General features: G+C 43.3%; 8 protein-coding genes across 8 annotated transcripts; 2 read left to right on the top strand and 6 right to left on the bottom strand.

Moving 5' to 3' along the window:
- Positions 1-412: 412 nt before the first annotated feature.
- On the bottom strand, positions 413-2430 carry EAE97_004246 (uncharacterized protein; the record flags this gene model as incomplete). The annotated part of the gene is made up of 3 exons (XM_038874758.1): positions 413-1576; positions 1630-2256; positions 2374-2430. The coding sequence occupies 3 exons, from the start codon at positions 2428-2430 to the stop codon at positions 413-415; spliced, it is 1848 nt and encodes a 615-aa protein (XP_038734202.1).
- Positions 2431-3059: 629 nt separating this feature from the next.
- On the top strand, positions 3060-3749 carry EAE97_004247 (uncharacterized protein; the record flags this gene model as incomplete). Its single annotated transcript, XM_038874759.1, has 1 exon — positions 3060-3749. One exon carries the CDS (start codon positions 3060-3062, stop codon positions 3747-3749), a length of 690 nt encoding a protein of 229 aa, XP_038734203.1.
- A 390-nt stretch (positions 3750-4139) lies between these two features.
- On the bottom strand, positions 4140-6733 carry EAE97_004248 (uncharacterized protein; the record flags this gene model as incomplete). Its single annotated transcript, XM_038874760.1, has 6 exons — positions 4140-4256; positions 4316-5974; positions 6032-6116; positions 6353-6448; positions 6502-6548; positions 6680-6733. The coding sequence occupies 6 exons, from the start codon at positions 6731-6733 to the stop codon at positions 4140-4142; spliced, it is 2058 nt and encodes a 685-aa protein (XP_038734204.1).
- A 3302-nt stretch (positions 6734-10035) lies between these two features.
- Positions 10036-10815, bottom strand: EAE97_004249 (uncharacterized protein; the record flags this gene model as incomplete). The annotated part of the gene is made up of 3 exons (XM_038874761.1): positions 10036-10386; positions 10437-10643; positions 10696-10815. The coding sequence occupies 3 exons, from the start codon at positions 10813-10815 to the stop codon at positions 10036-10038; spliced, it is 678 nt and encodes a 225-aa protein (XP_038734205.1).
- Positions 10816-15135: 4320 nt separating this feature from the next.
- EAE97_004250 (uncharacterized protein) lies at positions 15136-15804 on the top strand (the record flags this gene model as incomplete). Its single annotated transcript, XM_038874762.1, has 2 exons — positions 15136-15340; positions 15545-15804. 2 exons carry the CDS (start codon positions 15136-15138, stop codon positions 15802-15804), a joined length of 465 nt encoding a protein of 154 aa, XP_038734206.1.
- Positions 15805-17606: 1802 nt separating this feature from the next.
- On the bottom strand, positions 17607-17867 carry EAE97_004251 (uncharacterized protein; the record flags this gene model as incomplete). The annotated part of the gene is made up of 1 exon (XM_038874763.1): positions 17607-17867. The coding sequence occupies one exon, from the start codon at positions 17865-17867 to the stop codon at positions 17607-17609; it is 261 nt and encodes an 86-aa protein (XP_038734207.1).
- Positions 17868-17964: 97 nt separating this feature from the next.
- Positions 17965-18797, bottom strand: EAE97_004252 (uncharacterized protein; the record flags this gene model as incomplete). Its single annotated transcript, XM_038874764.1, has 3 exons — positions 17965-18011; positions 18106-18151; positions 18291-18797. The coding sequence occupies 3 exons, from the start codon at positions 18795-18797 to the stop codon at positions 17965-17967; spliced, it is 600 nt and encodes a 199-aa protein (XP_038734208.1).
- A 1061-nt stretch (positions 18798-19858) lies between these two features.
- On the bottom strand, positions 19859-20712 carry EAE97_004253 (uncharacterized protein; the record flags this gene model as incomplete). The annotated part of the gene is made up of 5 exons (XM_038874765.1): positions 19859-19926; positions 19980-20240; positions 20294-20423; positions 20537-20549; positions 20699-20712. 5 exons carry the CDS (start codon positions 20710-20712, stop codon positions 19859-19861), a joined length of 486 nt encoding a protein of 161 aa, XP_038734209.1.
- Positions 20713-20884: the final 172 nt, after the last annotated feature.

Here is a 20884-nt window from a genome sequence, read left to right on the forward strand (position 1 = left end):
ACCTATATTTTCCGCAAGAACCAACCGACCCACTCAACAGCATCAATCGATCTTGTCAATCAATATTCAACGTTCAATTAACATTCAACGATCAGATGAGATATAGAGACAATGCAGTACAACACACGAAATCCAATATAAGATTCAAGAAATAGAAACCCACACATTCCTCATCTCGCATTCATCACCTACACACACACAGTGCGAAGAAGGCAAACATTCATTTTATTTCGTAAGCCGGCATACCATACCATATCGACTTCTACTGATGCAATCATTCGCAAGTGTTCGCTAATACAACCTCCTATCTGCGATATTTCCATTTTCGATTCCCATTCATCGCTTCATTCCAAGGCCCATTCATTCATTCGCCTCAAACACTCAGTTTATAAGTAAATAAGTAAAACCTTTTTTAAATCTCAAAAATCTCTCCCACGCCCTCACCACCCGCACTCCTATTCTCCACTAGATCCAATCGCCAACCTTCCCAATTCCTCAACGCCCGCTTAACCTCCTTAACCCTCTCAATCCTCTTCATCGCCTCCTCCTGCTGTGCCTTCCTGAAAGCTTCCTCGTCGAATTCAAGGAATTCATCATCATCCAACAATTTATCATCCTCATCCGCCCCTGCATGCCCATGTCCTACCGGTGCCGTACCTCCCGTAATAGCATTAAAACCACTCGTCAAATAATCACCGATCCCCATTCCTTGCGGACCTCCACTCTTTCTCGCATGAGGACTTCCACTTCCACCTAAATCCACATCTGTAAATCTTGCGCCAGGACTCGTAAGTCCATCGTCTCCTTCACCCTGTAATTCGATTCTTCGATCTCTCCATACGCCTCTTCTCAATTCATGAACTTCCGCCTCTAAATCCCTGACTTTCTTTTCCAAGCGCTGTCTCTCTTCGTTTTCCAATTCATCAACCCCCTCATCATCGATGCCTTGCGCATCTCGTTTCTTCAATCTTTCCCTTTCTTCCTTGAGACGTGAATTTTCATTCTCGACAGTAGCGAATCGAGCTCGGAGGTCTGACGCTTCTTTTTCTACTCTCTCATGTTCCTTCTTCTGAGCTTGTGATCGGGCATCATGCTCTTTGTGAAGCGTCGTGAGCGTAGATACTTTCTTCTCAAGTGCCTCGACCTTCTTCTGAAGTTCATCACTGTGTGCCTTGGCCTCCTCCGTTTCTCTCTCCAATGTGCGTAATTTAGTCTCTGCAGATATACGTTCGCTACCTTCCTTGACAGCTTTCTCAGTCGTTCGTTCAAGATTCTTCTTCAGATCTCCCAATTCCCGTTGCGCATTTGCTGCCGACTTTTCACTCCTTGCCAATTTTCCTTCCAGAGCGGTGATTTGTTCTTTTTCCGCAGATGATCCAGATGCGATACGATCAAGCTGCGCTCTAAGATTTGAAATCTCAATTTCCATTGATTCGATCGTCGAGGATTTGGAACGAAGCTCGGCTTCCAATTCCGATGGTGCTGGCACCGATGTTGAAGGCGAAGATACATGTTTGCGGGTGGAAGAAACCTGAAGCTGTGTGTTTTGTCGTTGGAGGGCTGCGATCTCAGATTTCTGCAATATTCAATTAGCCCAAATTGAATTGTGCGCTATGGTCCAGAGCTTACCAATTTCTCAACTTCCTCTGAAGTCTCATTTTCAGTACCCTTTCCTCCTTTGGCAGATTCTCCCTCTGCCTCTCTCAAATCCTCCAATTCTTCCTCTGCCTTCTTCCACCTCTTCTCTGCATCTACCGCCTCTTTACTCAATTTTTTATTCTCTTTCTCCAAATCCTCGATTCTTAAAGCTTGCTTCCTATAAATATCCGGCGCCGTATCACCACTGGGACTAAAAGCAATTTCCGGTGAGAGAGGTCCCGACGCTTGTCTAAAGGACGATGACCTCATCTTAGATTGTACTGATAAGGAGGGCGATCTTCCATGTCTCGAGGCTGAATTGAGTTCCGCTACCTTCTCTTCCTCACCCTTACTCTTCGAAACTTCTGCCGGATTTTCCCCTTTCTTTTCATCCTCGACTGTTATCTCTTCATGAGCGACTGACGTTTCGGCGTGGGCCTCGAGTGGTATTTCAGTCGAAGCTTCGGATGGTACTGCAGCAGTTGTCTCGTGGGTCTCTTCGCTCTTCGTTTCTTCACTCTTCGCCTCCTCACTCTTCGAAGCTTCAGCTACTGCGCCCGCCTTCTCTTCTTTCTTCCCCCCTGCCTTCTTCGCCTTTTTCTTTTTCATTTCCTCAACCTAAATGCCACTCATCAGTAAGTAATCATGCTCACCATCTCCCCCGATCATTCCCCCAAACTCCCAACGCTGCAACAACCCACTCCTTCATCCCCCATACAAAGTAGAACAACATACCCTCTTCTTAGCCGCAGCCAGCTTTTCAGCCTTGGCCTTTTCCTCCGCGTCCGCCATGTTCAATTATTTCCGTATCGTATTGAATTCCTCGTTATCCAATGATGAAGATGCAGTTTCCGAATATCTTCACTCGTTGATCAAGTGCGCAGCGTCAACAATCGTCAATGTTTAATGCTTAGTATTGAAAATCAAAGGTGTTCAAAGTGAATGGAATGAATGTAGATATGTTCAGACCAGCTTGCAATATTGTCCCTCCGTAACCTTCACATGCCATGGATCGCGCTAAGTTTAGCTCCCGCTTTACCGACAAGGATACGCAAATGAACCACTGAATATGAACCGATACCTAGGTAGGTAGATAGCGTATGCCCAGGTCGCCCTAGGCCTTGTTTCCAAGCTGTTTCCTTTATCAGTTGATCATCAATTTCCCATCTTATTATCATCTCATTCACCTTTTTCTTGCCATCTCCATCTCATTTGCCCTGTTTCCTGGTTATCATCATTCGATTGTTTTGGTAGATTCGGATTCTCTTCTCCTATTTCCATTTGTATGGCTTTACAATTCTTATAATACAATTAATACAATTGACGTTACACAGCCATTTATCCAAATAACTATCTATCTATCCTATCATCCATCCATCACAATATCTTTGGGTACAACCAACATTCGCTCACAACCAACGATGACTTCATCCTCTTCTCCCTCCCCCAATCCAAATCACAATCCCAATCTTTCCCTCCATTTGACAGATTTATCACTTACCCCCCTCATTTCAACTTCCTCCTCTTCCCACCCCTCCCACTCCAACTCCCACGCCAAACCACCTCAATTTCAATCCCTCACAACTTTAACATCCACCGCTCTCTCTGCATACAATGCCTCGCTACATCTCAACCTCGGATCTCCGCAACGAATAATTGTTGAATCCGCTTCATCGGGTCCCATCCTTCTCCATTCCTTTATTTCTTCTACATCTTCTACCCCCCATTCCACCTCCAGTACCCGCCATCGCAGCCGATCTACACATACCAATGCACACGACACTCGAATGAATGGATCAGAAAACCTGAATGGGGTGTCGAACAATCGAAGTTTAGAAATTCTGTCTGCAGCCCGAGAGGAAATGCGACCGTTAAGTGGCACGACTGAGGGAAGCCATTCTGAGCAAGAGCGCCATGATGTAAGGGATGAGGGGGCCCAGGCTCCATTATTAGTGGGAACGATTGTAGCGAGAACAGCGGAGCATGTAAGGGAGGCGAGGAAAGCGGCACATAGAATTGAGATTGTCGCGCATGGGTTTCAACGAGAGCTCACGAAAGATACTAAAGTGAAGACGATGGGCGAGGATGAGAGCATGGCTGGAGAGGGTTGAGTCATTTGGAGAAGTGAAGTAAATGCCTTGGACGGATACGAGGATTATTGAACATACACTAGCAAGGGAAGGCTGCTTTCACAATGCATATCGAGGAAGACAAAACCGTTTGGCTGGAGGTCAACATTCTTATAAAAGCAAATTGGGAGTTGGTTAGATATCATGTAGATGCGAAAAGAGGGGTATCTTAGGAGACTGTCATGAAGAGAAGGAGCTTGGACCACAAGTAGCTCTGGAAAAGCCCAAAGCAACACAGATGCACATTGTAAACATTAATGGTTCGTTCATAAATCATTTGCTTATTTTCATAGTCTATTTGGCGAACTACACCCAGGACTTGCATTATTCATAAAATGCCCCAAAACCAATCGCGAAATTATTTCCAGAAATTTAGATAAGTTGCTTGAAAGCTCTGTTGAGAGGAGAGCGGATGTTTGGAACGTCCTTCCAGAAATCAACAGTGGCGACGGCGCGCTTGGAGATACCTTCTGGGGTGAATTCGAACTTCTAAAATGGGGGTTAGCACAATTCATTGGTTCCAAATCTACATGAAGAATAGAACATACCTTGTAAACATCCTTGTAAGCACCGGAGGCACCAAATCTGTTGAGACCAAATTGCTCGTGGGTATAACGTTCCCAGCCCATAGTTGACATAACTTCAACGGACAAAGATGGGATACCGTCTGGCAAGACACTGAGTCTGTATTCTTGGGGTTGAGCATCGAAAACCTCGAAACAAGGGATTGAGACGACACGTGCGGTGAGGTTGTGCTTCTCCTTGAGGTACTTGACAGCATCAACACAGATACCGACCTCGGAACCGGTGGAAACGAGGGTGATATCAGCCTTCTCAGCGTTGTGCACAACGTAACCACCCTTGATAGCGTTACCAATGGTAGAGTTCTCGAGTTGAGGAAGGTTTTGACGGGAAAGTGCGATGATGGAAGGAGTGGTCTTAGAGGTCAAGGCAATGTAATAAGCTGCGCTGGTCTCGTTTCCATCGGCTGGGCGCCAAACCATGCAGTTAGGCAGAGCACGGAAATGAGCCAAAGTCTCAATAGGTTGATGGGTTGGTCCATCCTCACCAAGACCAATGGAGTCGTGGGTAGCAACCCAGATAACACGTTGTTGGGACAAAGCAGAGAGACGGATTGCACCAGCGGCGTATGAAACGAAGTTAAGGAAAGTTCCTCCGTATGGGATGACAGTTCCGTATGCAGCCAAACCGTTCATGACAGCACCCATGGCGTGCTCACGTACACCATATCTGATGTATCGTCCGGACCAGTCACCAAGACCGGTAGCAGGTGGTTGGAAATCAACGGCCTCCTTCCATCTGGTCAAGTTGGAGCCAGTCAAATCGGCGGAACCACCAACAAGTTCTGGGATAGCTTCGTGAATCTTTTGGAGGACGATCTCGGACAACTTTCTTGAAGCGACTGCATCATCTGATGGGGAGTATGTTGGGAGGTTCTTCTCCCATCCTTCTGGGAGCTCTCCAGTCAAGCGGCGCTTGAGATCGGCAGCCTCCGAGGAGTACTTTTCGGTGTACTTCTCGAGCAATTGGTTCCATTCTTGCTCCAAGGCGGCACCGTGGGATGCACGCTTGTTGCAGATATCGTAAACTTCTTGTGGAACAACGAAAGATTGTTCGGGGTCGAAACCGAATTTCTCCTTAAGTTGCTTAATATCATCAGCCTTAAGAGGGGATCCGTGGACACCGTGGGTGCCTTGTTGCTTGGAACCGAAACCAATGATGGTTCTGAGCTTGATCATGGAAGGCTTGTCCTTAACGGCTTGGCACTTCTTGATAGCAGCCTCCATGGCTTCCAAATCGTTGTCACCGTCGGTGACAGTCTCGACGTGCCATCCATATGACTCAAATCTCTTGACGACATCTTCAGTGAAGGCAACATTGGTGTCACCATCAATGGAAATGTGGTTGTCATCGTAGATAGCAATGAGGTTGCCTAATTGCAAGTGACCAGCCATTGAAGCGGCTTCACTGGCAATACCCTCCATCAAACATCCGTCACCGAGGAAACAGTATGTGTAGTTGTTGATAAGCTCGAATCCGGGCTTGTTGAACTCACCAGCTGCGTGGTGTTGTGCGATGGCAAGACCAACAGCGTTGGCAATACCTTGACCGAGAGGGCCAGTGGTGACCTCAACACCATCGGTATCGGCGGATTCTGGGTGACCTGGAGTGCGACTATCTATCGACTGGAGAGGAAGCAAATTAGCTAAAAGTCAGGAATTTCAGATCATCAGACTACTCACTCTGAAAGCTTTGATGTCATCCATGGACAACTTGTAACCGTAAAGGTGGAGAAGAGCATATTGGAGCATGCATGCATGTCCGTTACTGTAATTTTCGGACAATTAGCTTTTGAATCATAAATTTTGGTACTAGATTTCTTTGAGAGTAACAGAAATGTGAGAGCCAAGGCGTGCTGTAACTAATATTCCCAAGTAATATGATAGTTGTAGACCTCCAAATAAAACTTTGCGTTCTCGAATGCAATGCAGAAGGATACATCTTGTGTCAAAGGACATTGATGCGCAAAGGCTCAATTATAGTAATAAATGGAAATGACTCACGAAAGAACAAATCTATCGCGGTTAACCCAGCTTGAGTTTTTTGGGTTGAAGTTCATGATCTTGTTGAAAAGAACGTGGGCAACTGGTGCCATTCCCCTAATATCTCATCAGCAAACGTATCTTTTTTGTGCCAACTTTGTAAAACTCACATAGGGGCTCCGGGATGACCGGAGTTGGATTTGAATGTAGCATCGGCCTTGAAGAGAAGATATCAGTACATGTTTTGAAGGTGTTGACGTTGATGTGTTCTTTTGAAAGAAGCTTTGAATTTCCGATCGCGGGGCAAATTCCCAGGGAAAGGGAAAGGGAAAGGTAGCGCCAACTTACAGCAAGAACACGAATAGTGTTGATAGCAAGCTTGTCAACGTCTGTGAAACCCATGATTGCTATTCTATGAAAATGAAAAATAACTTTTGGGTGTAATGAGGATTGTAGAGATCTTTGACAAAAAGGTTGTTGAGAAAGAAGAGATGAGAGAGGGAGAGAGTTGGAAAGAAGTGTAGAAGTGTAAAGTAAAAAGGAGGGGCGGACCCAAACGTTATTGAATGTATTTGGCTGGCTCTGTTTTTCTATGGTGGGGTGGAATTGGGAATTTGCGTCACAGAAACAGAATGCTCGGTGAAGGGGTCCACTTTATTGTGGTTTTGCGTTGAATGGATGTCAATACATGTGTGTTATTCAGCAAAAGCAAAAGAATATCCCAGATGGGAGTAATGAGTGTCGACGGAGAAATTATTGACTTTTTCTATGGAGTACATAGAACGATATCTACCAAGGTACTTACTTGGCTTGGGTCGGTAGGTGCTAGGTATGCTCTTCATTTCGTTCATTCATGAAGAGTTTGTCATGTTTGTTGGCTGGATGTATAGGTAGGTAAACTTGAGAGGATTGTATTGACACCAGTTGCACGTCGAAATATATGAAATGGTAATGGGAGTGGTAATGGGAGTGGCAATGGAATGAGAATAGCAAGAACATGAGAATGACCAAAGAACGGCGACGCAATGGGAATAGCAACAGAATGGCAATAGGATTCGGACCCATCTAGCTACGGAAAATGGTCCCTCCCATCTTTCTCTTTCTCTTTCTCTTTCTCTTTCTCTTTCTCTTTCTCTCTCTTTCTCTTTCTCTTTCTCTTTCTCTTTCTCTTTCTCTTCTCTTTCTCTTTCTCTTTCTCTTTCTCTTTCTCCCTCATCCCTCAAACTCTGACACACACATATCAATTGGCTCCGAATGGCTATCACCAGAGATCCATCATCAACAAACTTACTTCCACGGCTATAAAAGTCTAATTTGGCCGGCTCTTTCGACCAGGCCAGGTAAGCTCCCGATGCTTTTAGTCTAGAAGTTATTCTTGCATGAACGATTATATATCAATACATGGTCCCGAGATATTCTTAGCTACACCAGCAAGTGACTTGCAAAATCTCTGGAGACTTTAAGATGAAAATATCATGATACTTACGTTTAACCATCTCCCTTCATCAGTTTTAAGAAGGCATGATTCGGAGGGCCAAGACATCAAGCATTATTTGGTTTGACCCGTTCCTGGATCCGTTTGCTAGGAACATTACTCCGGAAAGATACCAACCTACAAAACGTTACACCAACACTTACTATCACTTACTTTCTACTTAGTATCAACACTCGGGACATATAAGCCAACATTTAGAAGTGTTGTGTTTTGTTGCACGTTGCTACCCCGAGTTGCAGAAGGTCCATAGTCTAGTGTATACATCAACCCACTTCTGAACCTTTCACTCTTTTGATTGATTGATATATATAAGGTTCTCTCAGAGAATCTAATCGACCGTTTTCTAAATCGCGCATAATAACTATCATTAAAATATTATACACATGTTAACTTTATAACTACTAAAGCTATAAGTAATCCAATACATAATTTCGATTTGACAGATCGAAACAATTCAAATTTACCTTTTGATTTATTCTCTAGCCCTCCTATAACCCCAAATAATAATAATATCGATTTGATAATTTTATTACTACTAATACCAATTTTCAATATCTCTTAATCTTTATTTCGATTTTCTATAAATAATATTAAAGAATGTATTGGATATAAATTACATAATAATTAAAATATGAAATATCTTGATTAAAATATTTATAATTATAGAAGTCGCTAAATTATTATATCTTTCATTCATTATGAATATTATAGATATACTATATTACAAATATAGTTTTTATAGTTAACTAAAACATATATATTACATAAACAACTCAAACTTTTTTAATTATATTTGTACTAACAAAATTTGGAATTTCAAAATAAAAGAACTTATATTAAATAGACAATTAATCAAAGTATTATTTTATACTATTTATAATTCATTATTATAAAATTAAATAATTAATTATTACAATAAACTATTAAAAAAGGATTAATATTTACATTAATCAAATATGATTTAGAAAATAATCGTTTAAATCCTCCTGGTGAAGCTATTAAAAATCATGTGATCGAACGCTTCGAGGGTCAATGCACACGCTAGACTAGAAGGTCCAGTGGAATGTTGATTGGTCTTTTAATGCCTTCTGACCTAGCCAATCCGAGGTTAATCAGTCATTCTTCTTATCGATAATGGTCTATCAAGCCTCGACTTCTCAGAACATCAAGACTGTACCCATTATTCTAAGTCACCTAGGATGAGGGTTGAACACGAGTGTCTGCAATCACAAGCTGTATGATTGTCGAACTGGCGTGTGAATATTGAAAATAGCTTGGATGTTCGAAATATCCGGTTTATCGAATCTAGATTGTGATATTCGATCTTGATGTTTCGTTTCTTCCCCTCCACCACCAGCAAGTCTATCTTCACGAGCATTGGGATTTCCAAGAACCATTGAACCCTGAATTTTGAGAAGATATGAGATCTCCAATCAAGTGGACGAATTGGGCCTACGAGATTGATCACCTGGCATCATTTGAACCTCGCGGAGTTATCAATTTCCTGCATGTCTCCAGCAAGCATATGCTGTGACATCTCTGCAGCCTACGGCTCAGATATCCGATTGGGAAGATCGTACAAGACAAACGAATCACGGTACAGCAAGTAGTAATACCCACGACTCTCCTCATTCATGTCAAAGTATCCATCAATACTTCATCTTTGGAACCATAGGCCACATGTATGGAGTAAATGAAAATAGTCATAGCACAGCATCATGATATGAATGTCCTCGAGGCTTGAGATAGCATCCTGCAAACAAATGTGCTACGGTATCTCATCTGATTGATCTCCAAAACCATGGCTTGCTTACTGTATCCCTTGGAAAATTCAAGATTCGTATGATAATGCTATCAACGGCATTGCGTTTGCAGTTCTTGCACCACCAAGCAAAGCACGTTGTTTCATCTCCACCACCATCTTAAGTCCTGTCGAAGGTTCGGAGGTTCGCAATCAAAAAGTTTCGCTGGGATCAAGGTTTATCGCTTAGGACTCAGACATCATGCAAACGCGAGAGATTATTATCATTGGGTATATAAAGTACATACAGGTGAAGCATATGATAGATGCGGATAGTAACATAAACTCCTCATGGCAGAGTGTGCCTCCAAACCGACCGAGAGCCAGTCTTATCCGTCTTTTACAATCCAACAACCATGCTCCTAGTCGCCAACGCCGGAAATCACACCCGAATGAAACAATCACAACCTATTCCTTGGATTGCGGCCCACTCTCCTCCTGATCAAAGCAAAATGCAGAGACGTCGAAAAGTAACGGATCCATACTTTCCACCTTGGATTCATCCCAGCCCCTGAGATTGGATTGCTCAAAATCTTTCGGTAAGCACGATACCGAACGTTCGGGATCGGTCTTCCCTTTACGCATTCGATCCAACTCCGACTTGACGCCCGAATACTCCACTTGCAGTGACTCATATGACCGCGAAAGTTCACTGTGACGACCTTCAAGCTCCTCCAATCGTTGCTCGAGTTCACGCATGTGTTTCTCTTTCCTATCCCTGAAAGCTCGTTGAGAAGCTCGGTTTTGGGCTCGGCGACGCTGTGTGGAATCAGTATCATGTTCTTTCGGTAGATAGGTCAACCACTTACCGAATGCACGTGTGAAGCAACCACTTTGTCGTTTCCACCCTTTCTCCTTCGGCGATCATGATCCTCGTAAATGCCTTCGATATCTAACTCCACTGGTATCAATCCCACCGGTACACCGTTTGGTTGATACTGTATGGGAAATGATGGATATGCCATATATGTGTTTCCTCCGTATACGTGGTCGTTTCCATATACATGATCAAAAGTCTGTGAAAGCATGAGGGTCTGAAAAGAAGTGATGGGTAGAGTTTGAACATACATTGCTGTTAAGTGGTGAGCTTGCTGAAGACTCGCTCGAGGTGTCATATAAATTCATGTCTCCGTGCATTAGATATTGATCGGTAGAACCGTCATGATGAAGAAAGTGGCCGCTTGCCATGTCGAAATATGTCGTATTATTGAGAAGTGAGATAGTGATACTGTGAGGGAGCACTTGATCTTTATGAGATGGAAAGGGGTTGAAGTCTGACTTGTATATTGCGAGGCTATGATGATCAAATGATATCTGTCAAGTATAATCGGAGGGGGTCTCAGTAACTTTAAATCTTACATCTTCTCTCTTCAGGATTTAGTTCGGGCAAAGATATTCCACGCCCATTCCGAGTGGGGACCGAATATTGCAAAATGAACAAGCCCTATCACTGTCGCGGAATCAAACAATTCCAACTCGCATACCGCTGTTAAACATAGACAATACCGCTTGAGGCAAGTGACCTAACCAATGATAGACAGCAAAAGACTCAAAGGAAGCGGTAACCACTTTTCGCCGGGACATGGGATGGGTACAATACTTTGCATGCAAATTACTAGGGATACATGACCTCTGCAATTAATCTCTGTCCACGATCCTGACCTCCACAACTCGCTTCCACCAGTCACCGATTGCAAATCCTTCTTGTATTTCATGTGGTAGGGTAGGGGTTCACAGCAAGGTGGCACTGCGCATTAAGGTTACGGACAAGCATGGCCTTGTGGGGGTCTTTCCATCCACTCACAACGCTTCTGGGACAGCGCTTCTTCATTACCTAAACTTCCTCACCAAAATTGGGAGTGCTTACTTTATGAGCAGTCAGTGTGCCCCCGGTCGCTCGTCTTGCTGACATTACAATCTCATCGCTCGGTAAAGATCGCTAGCTCGCGTTAGCGCGTACATCCTGGATTCCTCGTTCTGCTTTATTGCTGTTTTCATCCTCGTGTCCCTCGTACTTTCCATGCAGGCTGACTGCCAAGAACCGTTCCTCGGACTTACGCTGGTGTGTGTATATTATTGGATTTTCTTTTCTTCTTCTTCTTTGGAGGTAGAGAAGACGAGTTTGGCCCGGTGTCGTGGTGGCTGCGGAGTGATGAAATAAATGGGTAGATTAACCTTATCCAAGCGAGTTGTAGATACGGTAGATCCATGTTATGTTTGCCCGTTATTTTGGCAATGCAGATAGATAACAGTACCTAAGTAACATAGGAACGTTACTCTCCCATGCATTCGAATATTCCAGACATGTTGGTCGCATCGTGACATAGTATTCTATTCGTAACATCACTAGTCCATAGTAGTCTCCATACTCCAACCTGCCATATCAAGAGCGTCTCTAACTCTACCACAACACAACACAACGACCCCAACCCACAGTCACCCCATAAGAACAAACCCATCTCGATATCTCCCCAAACCAACCCTCCAAAAATTGCGGCTTACAATAGAGTTCCACGACGCTCGCGCCGCCATTACCAAACACAGCCTAGCCCTAACATTAAAATAACGTCTGTAGGATTCTTACCAGCTCGCTAGTACACGAGACCCCTGCGCAGTGCGCGCGCCCAAGCAAGAGAAGAAGAAGAACCCCCACTCTGCAGATCTCACCATCTCATCCCATCCCATCCCATCCCATCCCATCCCATCTCATCTCCAGCTCGGGAAAATTCCCAACTCCCTTTATAGTTACCGTAGGATTTTTTTCACCAGCTTCAAACGTCAGCATCTAAATAATTTCGCAAGACATCCATTTTTTATTTTTTGTTGCTTGTTACTTGTGGCCACTGCAGCGGGAAGGATTTAGAATCTACAAATGTACGATCCGATTCTTTTCCCTATCGGAATTAGCGCCGTGGTGGTTGAACAATCGAAGTCCTTGAATATTTGCCTCATTCGCTTGATTCTAGAAAATCCTAAAAGACGTCGTAGATAGCATCATTCATGATATATTCTCATATATTTCATACACTCAGAGATACAAGTAGAGAGTGTATGGGATTTAAGCTTATCTGCTCATAGAACCTTCATTTTCTCGGGATAATTCGATGACGAGATGGCGGAATTCTTGCTTTGAGCTATTCGGTGGATGTTTCGAGGTGTGTGTTACTGAAATGAGGCTGAGATATCTAGAGTTTAATGTTGCACTGAGGGTTTGGGAATGCATGCATAAGATGGGTTGAATACCGAGGATATCGAATGGGTACCTTGGGGAAGTTGGAATGCCATTATGGGAAATCGTAATTATTCTGTCACGATCGAAAGGATCCCCTACTTTTGGTGTTCGTATCGATATCTACACCCTCACCCTACGCCCATTTCCATCTCTATCCCCGTTACGTTTCACAACGACACATATCATTGAATTTGCATCCTCGGATCTTCACACCACATGCCAAGTCCCCATTCATGAGCTCATCCATCGAGAGCGCCCAAAAGATTATCCCAATCCCATTCCTTCCCATCAGTCTCGAATCCCCATCCCAGGGGGAAGAAAACGTGGAAATCCTGCGCCCCCAATGTTTGTCCCACATTAAACTTCTGACTGTGTCACATAATGCTCCTCGTAAAGTCTCTAGCACATCGAGAGAGAAAATCCTGATCTCCTAGTCTCCATATGGCATATTTTCGATTTCTCTCTGTTGGAGAAGAGCTGAGCTATGGGGCTCGCAGACTCAGCAGACCAGGAACTTTTCACCTCATCACATCTTATTCCCGAACTCTTCCCAATCCAGTAGTTTGGAATACAAAGATACTCGTATAGCAAAGATATAATATATTACCCGGAAACATTCAACCATACCCAGGCCCTTAACGCTAGCACCGGTACATACACATCATGCTGGCAGTGAAGTATTAGCGTCAAGGGTCCAATCCGTACGTATCCACTAGGAAACCAAACGTGCAGAAACCTTCGCGTGCACAAACCGAAAATGGTAATCTTACCATTGGCTCGAGTACTGGGTAGAGTAGGTATCTGGAAATAGGGTGACACGATACTATCCATGTATGTAACCCTAGCGATGGTTGACATGGCATGAGGAAAAAGCTTTTTCTTTCCAAATGTTGTGTGCATCCTAAGGTGGTGTCCGTTTGGGGAAAAAAAGGGGAGAAGGCGGGGTATACGTATTTGCAATTCCGCCCGCTGATTCGAGCTAATTCCCTCGTTAGATTTCAGTAGCGTGATGTATTTAATGCATCTCTCATAGAATTGGGAAAGGAGAAGCCAAGAAAAGTATTTTTATTGAAGCACTAGAACTGGTTTTCATAATGATTATTTCCGTATCACGAACTCTCCCCATGATTTTCCTCTTGGGTATCTTGGCACATATCTAACAATGATACCTGTACCATCAGTCCATCCAAAAATAAGAATCCGAGAAACTTCTGTATACATACTAGTTCCAAGCCCTTCTGCAGATGAAGATGCAGCAGGATAACGATCTCTTATCATCTTCCTTGTCCCACCAGTGACACGACACATTTGCCATTCTCGTCCCGCTTACATACACGAATCTTACATGTGTCAAAATAAGTATCAAGACTGGTCGAATATGCACCGCCATGTACCTTGCCCAAACGAGAAGTCCGCTCAAGCCCCATAGTAGAGATGGACTTCCATTTGTGAAGCGGAGATGCTCAGATGACATATACATGGGCTTACTTATACATGACATGGACATTTGGAAGAAGAGGGGTAAGGGAGGTGTGTAGTTGTAGGTATATTGCATGGGAGTTTTATATACTCGAGTAACAAGCATTCTAATTATTAACCTTATTTGTTTTAGATGTGATCACCATAATTTCTCTCTGCTTACTTTGTATTATTGGTTCTCCAAAGACTGGCAGGCAGCCTCGTCTTTTACTGATGTTTGCAAACAGCCTTCACGGGAAAAAGCGTATCTGGGACTGCTTACGATTTCAATCTTAATATGAAGGCAGTACTTTTGAAGTCAGCAAAACTTCCACTCAAAAACTTAAAAACATTGTTTAACGAACCGAGGAATCCACGCTGGCGAGGCTGGTTACTTTAGACATTTGAGATCGGTTACAATGTCTCTTTATTCCATCTACTGGATCATTCTTTCGAACCGTCATGTTTATGTCCAACAAAGAGTGCTTCGATCATGGAATCTATTGATACTGCCCGTGAGCTCTTTCTAAAGAATCACCTTCAAGTTTGTACACTGATAAAGATTAGGGAAAGAGGATAACTTTTCCGGGAACCAGTGGAACTCATTCTCATTGCAAGAGGGTGCGCTTTCGCTCTCGCACTCAGACGTTTCTAGCATCTGTAAATTGGCCCGGACTTCTGGAATACGCAGCAACGAAGTGAAACTCAGACACCCGACCACCAATTGCATTTTACTTCCGGACATTGATCTCGGCTACAACCATATGGTGCGCATTATCGAATTTACTGACAAAGTTCGATGGGTAGCGCGCGTTTAAATGCCTCGTCTAGGAAAATCGACTTACGATGAGGCCGCAGTCAAAAGACAAACGAGTTGTGAGCTCAATGCAATATCCTTTGTGCGACAACAGTCAAGCATAATAACTCCTGAAGTCCATGCTTTCAAGATGAGTAACGATAGCATTGTGAGAGTACCGTTCATCTTGATGGACTGTTTAGAGGGTAATGTTGGGATGGATGTGGGTATGGAGATACTGCGAGAGTATATGCAAACTTGTTTGCACGGAATGGCAAAAATACACGTAAATGATGGTATTAAGTTTTGGATAATCCATTGACATATATCCTTCTAGGTTGAAGTATCCGCAGTGCAGTTACCCAAGATTAGAACAATCATCTCCATCAATGAGGACGGCACGTATGGGTAAGGCCCCATCCCAGGAATAGGTGGTCCATTTGATACGGCAACCGCATTCTATACAGCTTGGGCATCCAGTGTTGAATTTCGCATGTCAGAAGATAGATTGCGAGCAGCATCCGGTCCATATGCTGCTGAAATCATCCCCAGAGTAGTATTGTTTCCAGCAGCCGTCAGCAAAATAGCCAGCAAACTTTCCGTCCGTGATAACGGCCCCTTTCCCCTTTGTCACGGTGATTTTGGTCGCAAAAACATTATTGTTGACGCCAAATACAGGATTGTTGGCTGAATTGATTGGGAAATGGCTTTTGCTGGACCTTGGGAGATATTTGGAGACTTCCCTTTAACTCTCTCGGGGACCCGCCTGCTATGAACGCACCTTTTAACTATGATGGAAATGGGTTACACATAATTCCTGTATTGATTCAAAAATTTCACCGACCAGGCTGAATATATTGTCGCTGTAAAGCAGGTAGAGAGTCAAAGTAATCATGACCATAAATATTCTCTTTCAGAAGCCCTGAGCGATACACAAAGGCAACAAATAGCTACTGCTTTAAGGCTCTATAGTGATGGAAAGGTTGCGTTTTACGCTAAGTTGATAGATAAATTTGCTTGATAGACTTCGATATCTTGAGCGCGAACTGGAGAGCAATTCGAGCGCAAGATATAATTAGATATCAAAAGTAAAGTATTTCTCACTCTATAGATGACTTTTCCCGAGAGCCTCACCAAACTAAAGCATCTTTAATCAACTTTAACTTGTAAAAAAGAATGAAGAGGAAAAAGTGACGGTGATGCGGCTTGGTATATGATGAGCATGTTCTGTGTACTGGAATATTCTGTAGGATGTGACCTTGACAACGATATGGAGAGGTTCTTTTTTTTTTGGTTTTGTTCTGTTCTGTTTTGTTTCCTGCTTTTCTGTTTTCTGGAAAGTACTAGGTAACCAGGATATCTGCATAGCAGTGCAGTAAAGTGGCTTGAGAACTACGAGGTACATGTGCATAAAAATTCTCGCAAATTACATATCTAGATGTACGGCAAAGAAGTTTGTGGAGGGGAACAATCAAACTCGCCATTACCTACGTCAAGGTAACGCTCTCTTTACCCCTCCTTCCATTCGCGTACGTCGGTCTGGAGGGAATTGGACACCAACCAAGAAATCGTATTGCTCCAGAGGAAAATCTTTGAGATTTGTGGCGAGAGTCTGGTAGAATGCGAGAGGGGTTTTGACGTGTATGGCGTGATCTGTCATGCTCCTATGGTGTGTTGATATAATACGAGGCGTAGTCTTGTACATCGGGAAAACACGAGTACCTTTGATAGGTGTCTGGACTTCTGAACATCTGCATTGCATGTACGTGCTAAATATGAGATATCTCACGGTATCAAATATGTACTCAACGCATCAGAAGCTTCAATGTCATAGGCCCGGCAAAACACAATTTCAATATCACCTCTAACATAGAATGGAGTGGATCGAGTAAATCTTATGACAATCCCAAATAATGTATTCTCAATAACCGTACCACAAACCTTGAGGCTTATTATTGTAAACCACTTCATTGCATGTGCACATGGAGTTTCTGCCTGTCTACTTTAATTTACAACTCTAAACCGCACATAAAGCCCGGTATGAATTGACACGTTGCAATGCATAGAACAAGCTCAGTCAACTACCACCTATTGACCAGTAACACAACGCCAATCTAATCTAATCTGCACAGGTGCAGGAAGATGCATGAAGAAACACAGAATTTGCAAGTTTTACGAACCACGGACACGATTGATATGTGATGAAGTGTGGTATAAGTGGTTTCGGAGTGTGGTGGGGAGATCGACTCTAAGGAGGGGAAGAGAAAAGCTTGAATATATGGTAAGTAGGTGAGAGGGGAATATAGAGGGGAGGGAAAAAGTGAATCGTTGAAGAGATAGTGATGGGTAACAGTGAAATGAATAGTAATCATTCAACAATTGAGTGTTCTTGGAGCGTTGGCAGTGAGTAAAATATCGAGTGAGATGATGGTAAGGAAAAAGGTATCATCATTGGAGCGGGGATATGCATTCGAATTCGAAAGGGAAAGAGTTTTAGTCGAAGAGAAAGAAGACGGGAAGACCACGCATGCTTCTTGTGCGATTCAAGTCGGGGGAGCCGATATCAGATCCGAGCTCAAATAATGCATCGTCGTTGAGCCGCTGTAAACCTGCTGATCTTTCTCTGACTTTCGCCAACTTTGCTGCATATAGATGTTCTTGCATATTCTGTGTTCCAAATGGCGTAGCGGCCTCTGTTTGATACTCACAATAGGATTGGATACCATGGATATTTGAAAGTCTATCATTTTGCATCGGGTAAAGAATCATGACCAGATACACGAATCTCGGAATCTTAAAATACAGTTGTGGATATATGTCGGTATTTAAATTCTCCAACCAACAGACGAGTTTAATGAGCCACATCATCCGGGCCGCTTAGCTTATTTTTTTCCCCAACTGTGAGGCGTGTTAGTAAAGAAGAGAGAAGCAATGGATTCATTGGAAGCCAAGCGAGAGGGTGTACGTATGAAAGGTGCATGAGAAGACTTACCATCAAGAGCTACCAGAAATCTGCTAACGCAATTGTATGCTGCAACCTATATTTCAGTATTAGCTTTCACTCTCAGCTTCAAGATGCATCTTATCTCCCTCTAATCTCCACTCCACTCCTTTTCACACTACTGGCAAGTGTCTCCTCAAGATTCTCTAATATCTCCAAAGGAAAATCCAACATACCGTAGCCGTTAACTCGACGATTTCCTTCTGATCAAACCACTTTTTCAATTCGTCAAAGACCTCATCCGGCACCCTAACATTTCTAGTCATCTCATCCGTATACTTAATCACAGCCCACTGTTTCGCGCTCAGTCCCTCTGCATCTCCATTCGCATCACCACTTCCCTCCCTCTCACACTTTTCCCTCTGAAGCGTCTCCATGCCCTCATCACTAACTCCTCCTTTCTTCGCTAATGGCGCATGATGTCCCCACTCATACCAAGCCGTGTTACAGATAGCAACTCTACAAATCGCTATCTCCCTGATATCATCAGCCAGGCTCGTTTGTGTCCTGACTGCTCCAAGAAATGAGTTCCAGCCATCTGCTACAGGGAGACTGTGTAGTAAGGTCAAGTCCAGTGCTTGAAGAGGTCGTGGTGCGCGACGCGCTTCAACACGTTCGATTATTGCACGGTCAGAGGGAGAGGAGAAGGTTGGGGAAGAGGGATCAGCATATGGAAGACGCATTTTGGTGTATGTGGTTTGGTGAATGAAGTGGAGTTGTGTTTGTGTCGGAAGTCGATGGTATCGAAAAGTTGTTTGCTTGACAGTTTGAGAGAAAGAGACGAGAGAAATGGGATATCTGCTACGAAACTTCATATTATTGTATCAAAACCTGGAGAGGATTTAACACAACTACCTGTGGCTATCGACGTGTACATATATATAACTTGCACCCACATCACACTACCCCATAGATGTGGGGTTGAGTCGGCCGATATAGGAGAATACTTTCCCGGCAGTTTGAAAAGGCAAATGCAAACGGTATCTTCAAATCTGAAAATGATATACGTTCACGCCGACAACGTTACTATAGACAATTTATTTAGCTAGGATGAGAGTGCCAATTCCATGCCATCGGTAGGCGTCTTGCAGTTTTATAGATCCGCCATCATGTGTATAGGTAATCCCGAGCTATTCGGGAGGGAAGCGGGAAGGTGCAGCACAGATAAGCCGACCTGTACATTTTGGTACCTTCATTTTTCTTTACCTTACCCAAAAATAACTCACACTCTTGGTATCTAAATAATGATCTTCAAAGGATCTTCTCATGTTTGTGACATATGGGTCGGGTTTATAGTGATTACAAGCTACGAACTAGGTTGAGTTTTCGTAGCGCTTAGAGTGTTGGATCTCGCCCCCAAAATTCGGGTGTTTTATTAGAACGCAGAATCTTTAGAAATGTCAAAACTTTCAAAGACTCAACAGATTGCATACGTGAGATCCTCTGTATTGAAATGAAAACCCAATACCATATGATTGCTACCAACAATAGAAACTACTAGCATACACGGTCAATTTGACCCTCCTCCACCTCCATCTCTACTTCTAATGCACGTCGGAAACGCCGAAATTTGTAGAATAACAACAATACATATATTTTTAGCCATGAATTGTTCAATTCATAGCTTCCATCCCGAGTCCATCCCCAAAGGCCATCATTATAACCCATTCATATATTCACAATTTGTTGCAGAAGAGAGGTGTGCGTTCAGATTGTCTCGAGGCTCTCTCTGTATGAAGTGACGTTAATTGCATGTAACATCTAGAGAAGCCTTGGAGTTCATGAGAAGAGCAACAATCAATCCGTAAAGACCTATTATTCATGTCAGTCACTGTTCAACTCAATATAAGAACCTTCAATCTTACCTAAAACTTCAGCGAAAATCAAAATCAGAATCATTCCGACGAAAAGACGTGGTTGTTGTGCTGTTCCTCTCACACCTGCATCACCAACAATACCAATAGCGAAACCAGCAGCCAAACCAGCGAGACCGACACTGAGACCAGCACCAAGTTGAATGAAACCAGTATATAATGCGAGGTTTTGTTTAAGCCCATCGGAAATCAAGACTGAAACAACGAGACCGTAAATACCGATAATACCAGCCATAATAACGGGAACAATGTCTATATAACACATTAGTAGGACTCTCAAAGATCCGATGATGAACATGGCTCACTCTTGACGATCAAATCGGGTCGGAGAACACCCATTGCGCAAATACCAACACCAGACTTAGCAGTTCCGTAAGCAGCACCGAAACAGGTGAAGACGATGGCGGATGTGCATCCCATGGCGCCGAAGAATGGCTATACATTAATTAGCATGATGCGTTGATACAGATGATGATTTCAAGTTGTTGGATATCGAATCATCGGTTGGTTGGAAAGCACATCGGAGGTGGCATTCGAGGGTAACTAACCGCGTAGACGGGACTATCATTATTGCTGTCAGTACTTGAATCAAGGCATGGAAATAATCGCGATCATATATATCAGTGCCAACTTCAGAGATTCTTATCTCGAAAGCAAGGCAGGTAGGTAGTAGAAGCGGGAGGCGTCAAGGAGATAGTTTGTTGACATACCAGAGATCAGACATCTTGAAGGTATTAGAGAAGGTGGTGCTTAGATTATTAAAGGTATATGAAGTTCGAAGAAGCTTTTGAGGAATTGATTGAAGATTTGGGTTGATGAAAGTTGAGCTTGGAGAGTTGATGGATAGATGATGATCAGTGATTCAAGGTGGTTTGTACGAGTTGTTTGATGAGGCT

The sequence above is a fragment of the Botrytis byssoidea genome (genome assembly GCF_014898295.1).
Source record: "Botrytis byssoidea strain MUCL 94 chromosome Unknown BBYS_007, whole genome shotgun sequence".
Classification (NCBI taxonomy): domain Eukaryota; kingdom Fungi; phylum Ascomycota; class Leotiomycetes; order Helotiales; family Sclerotiniaceae; genus Botrytis; species Botrytis byssoidea.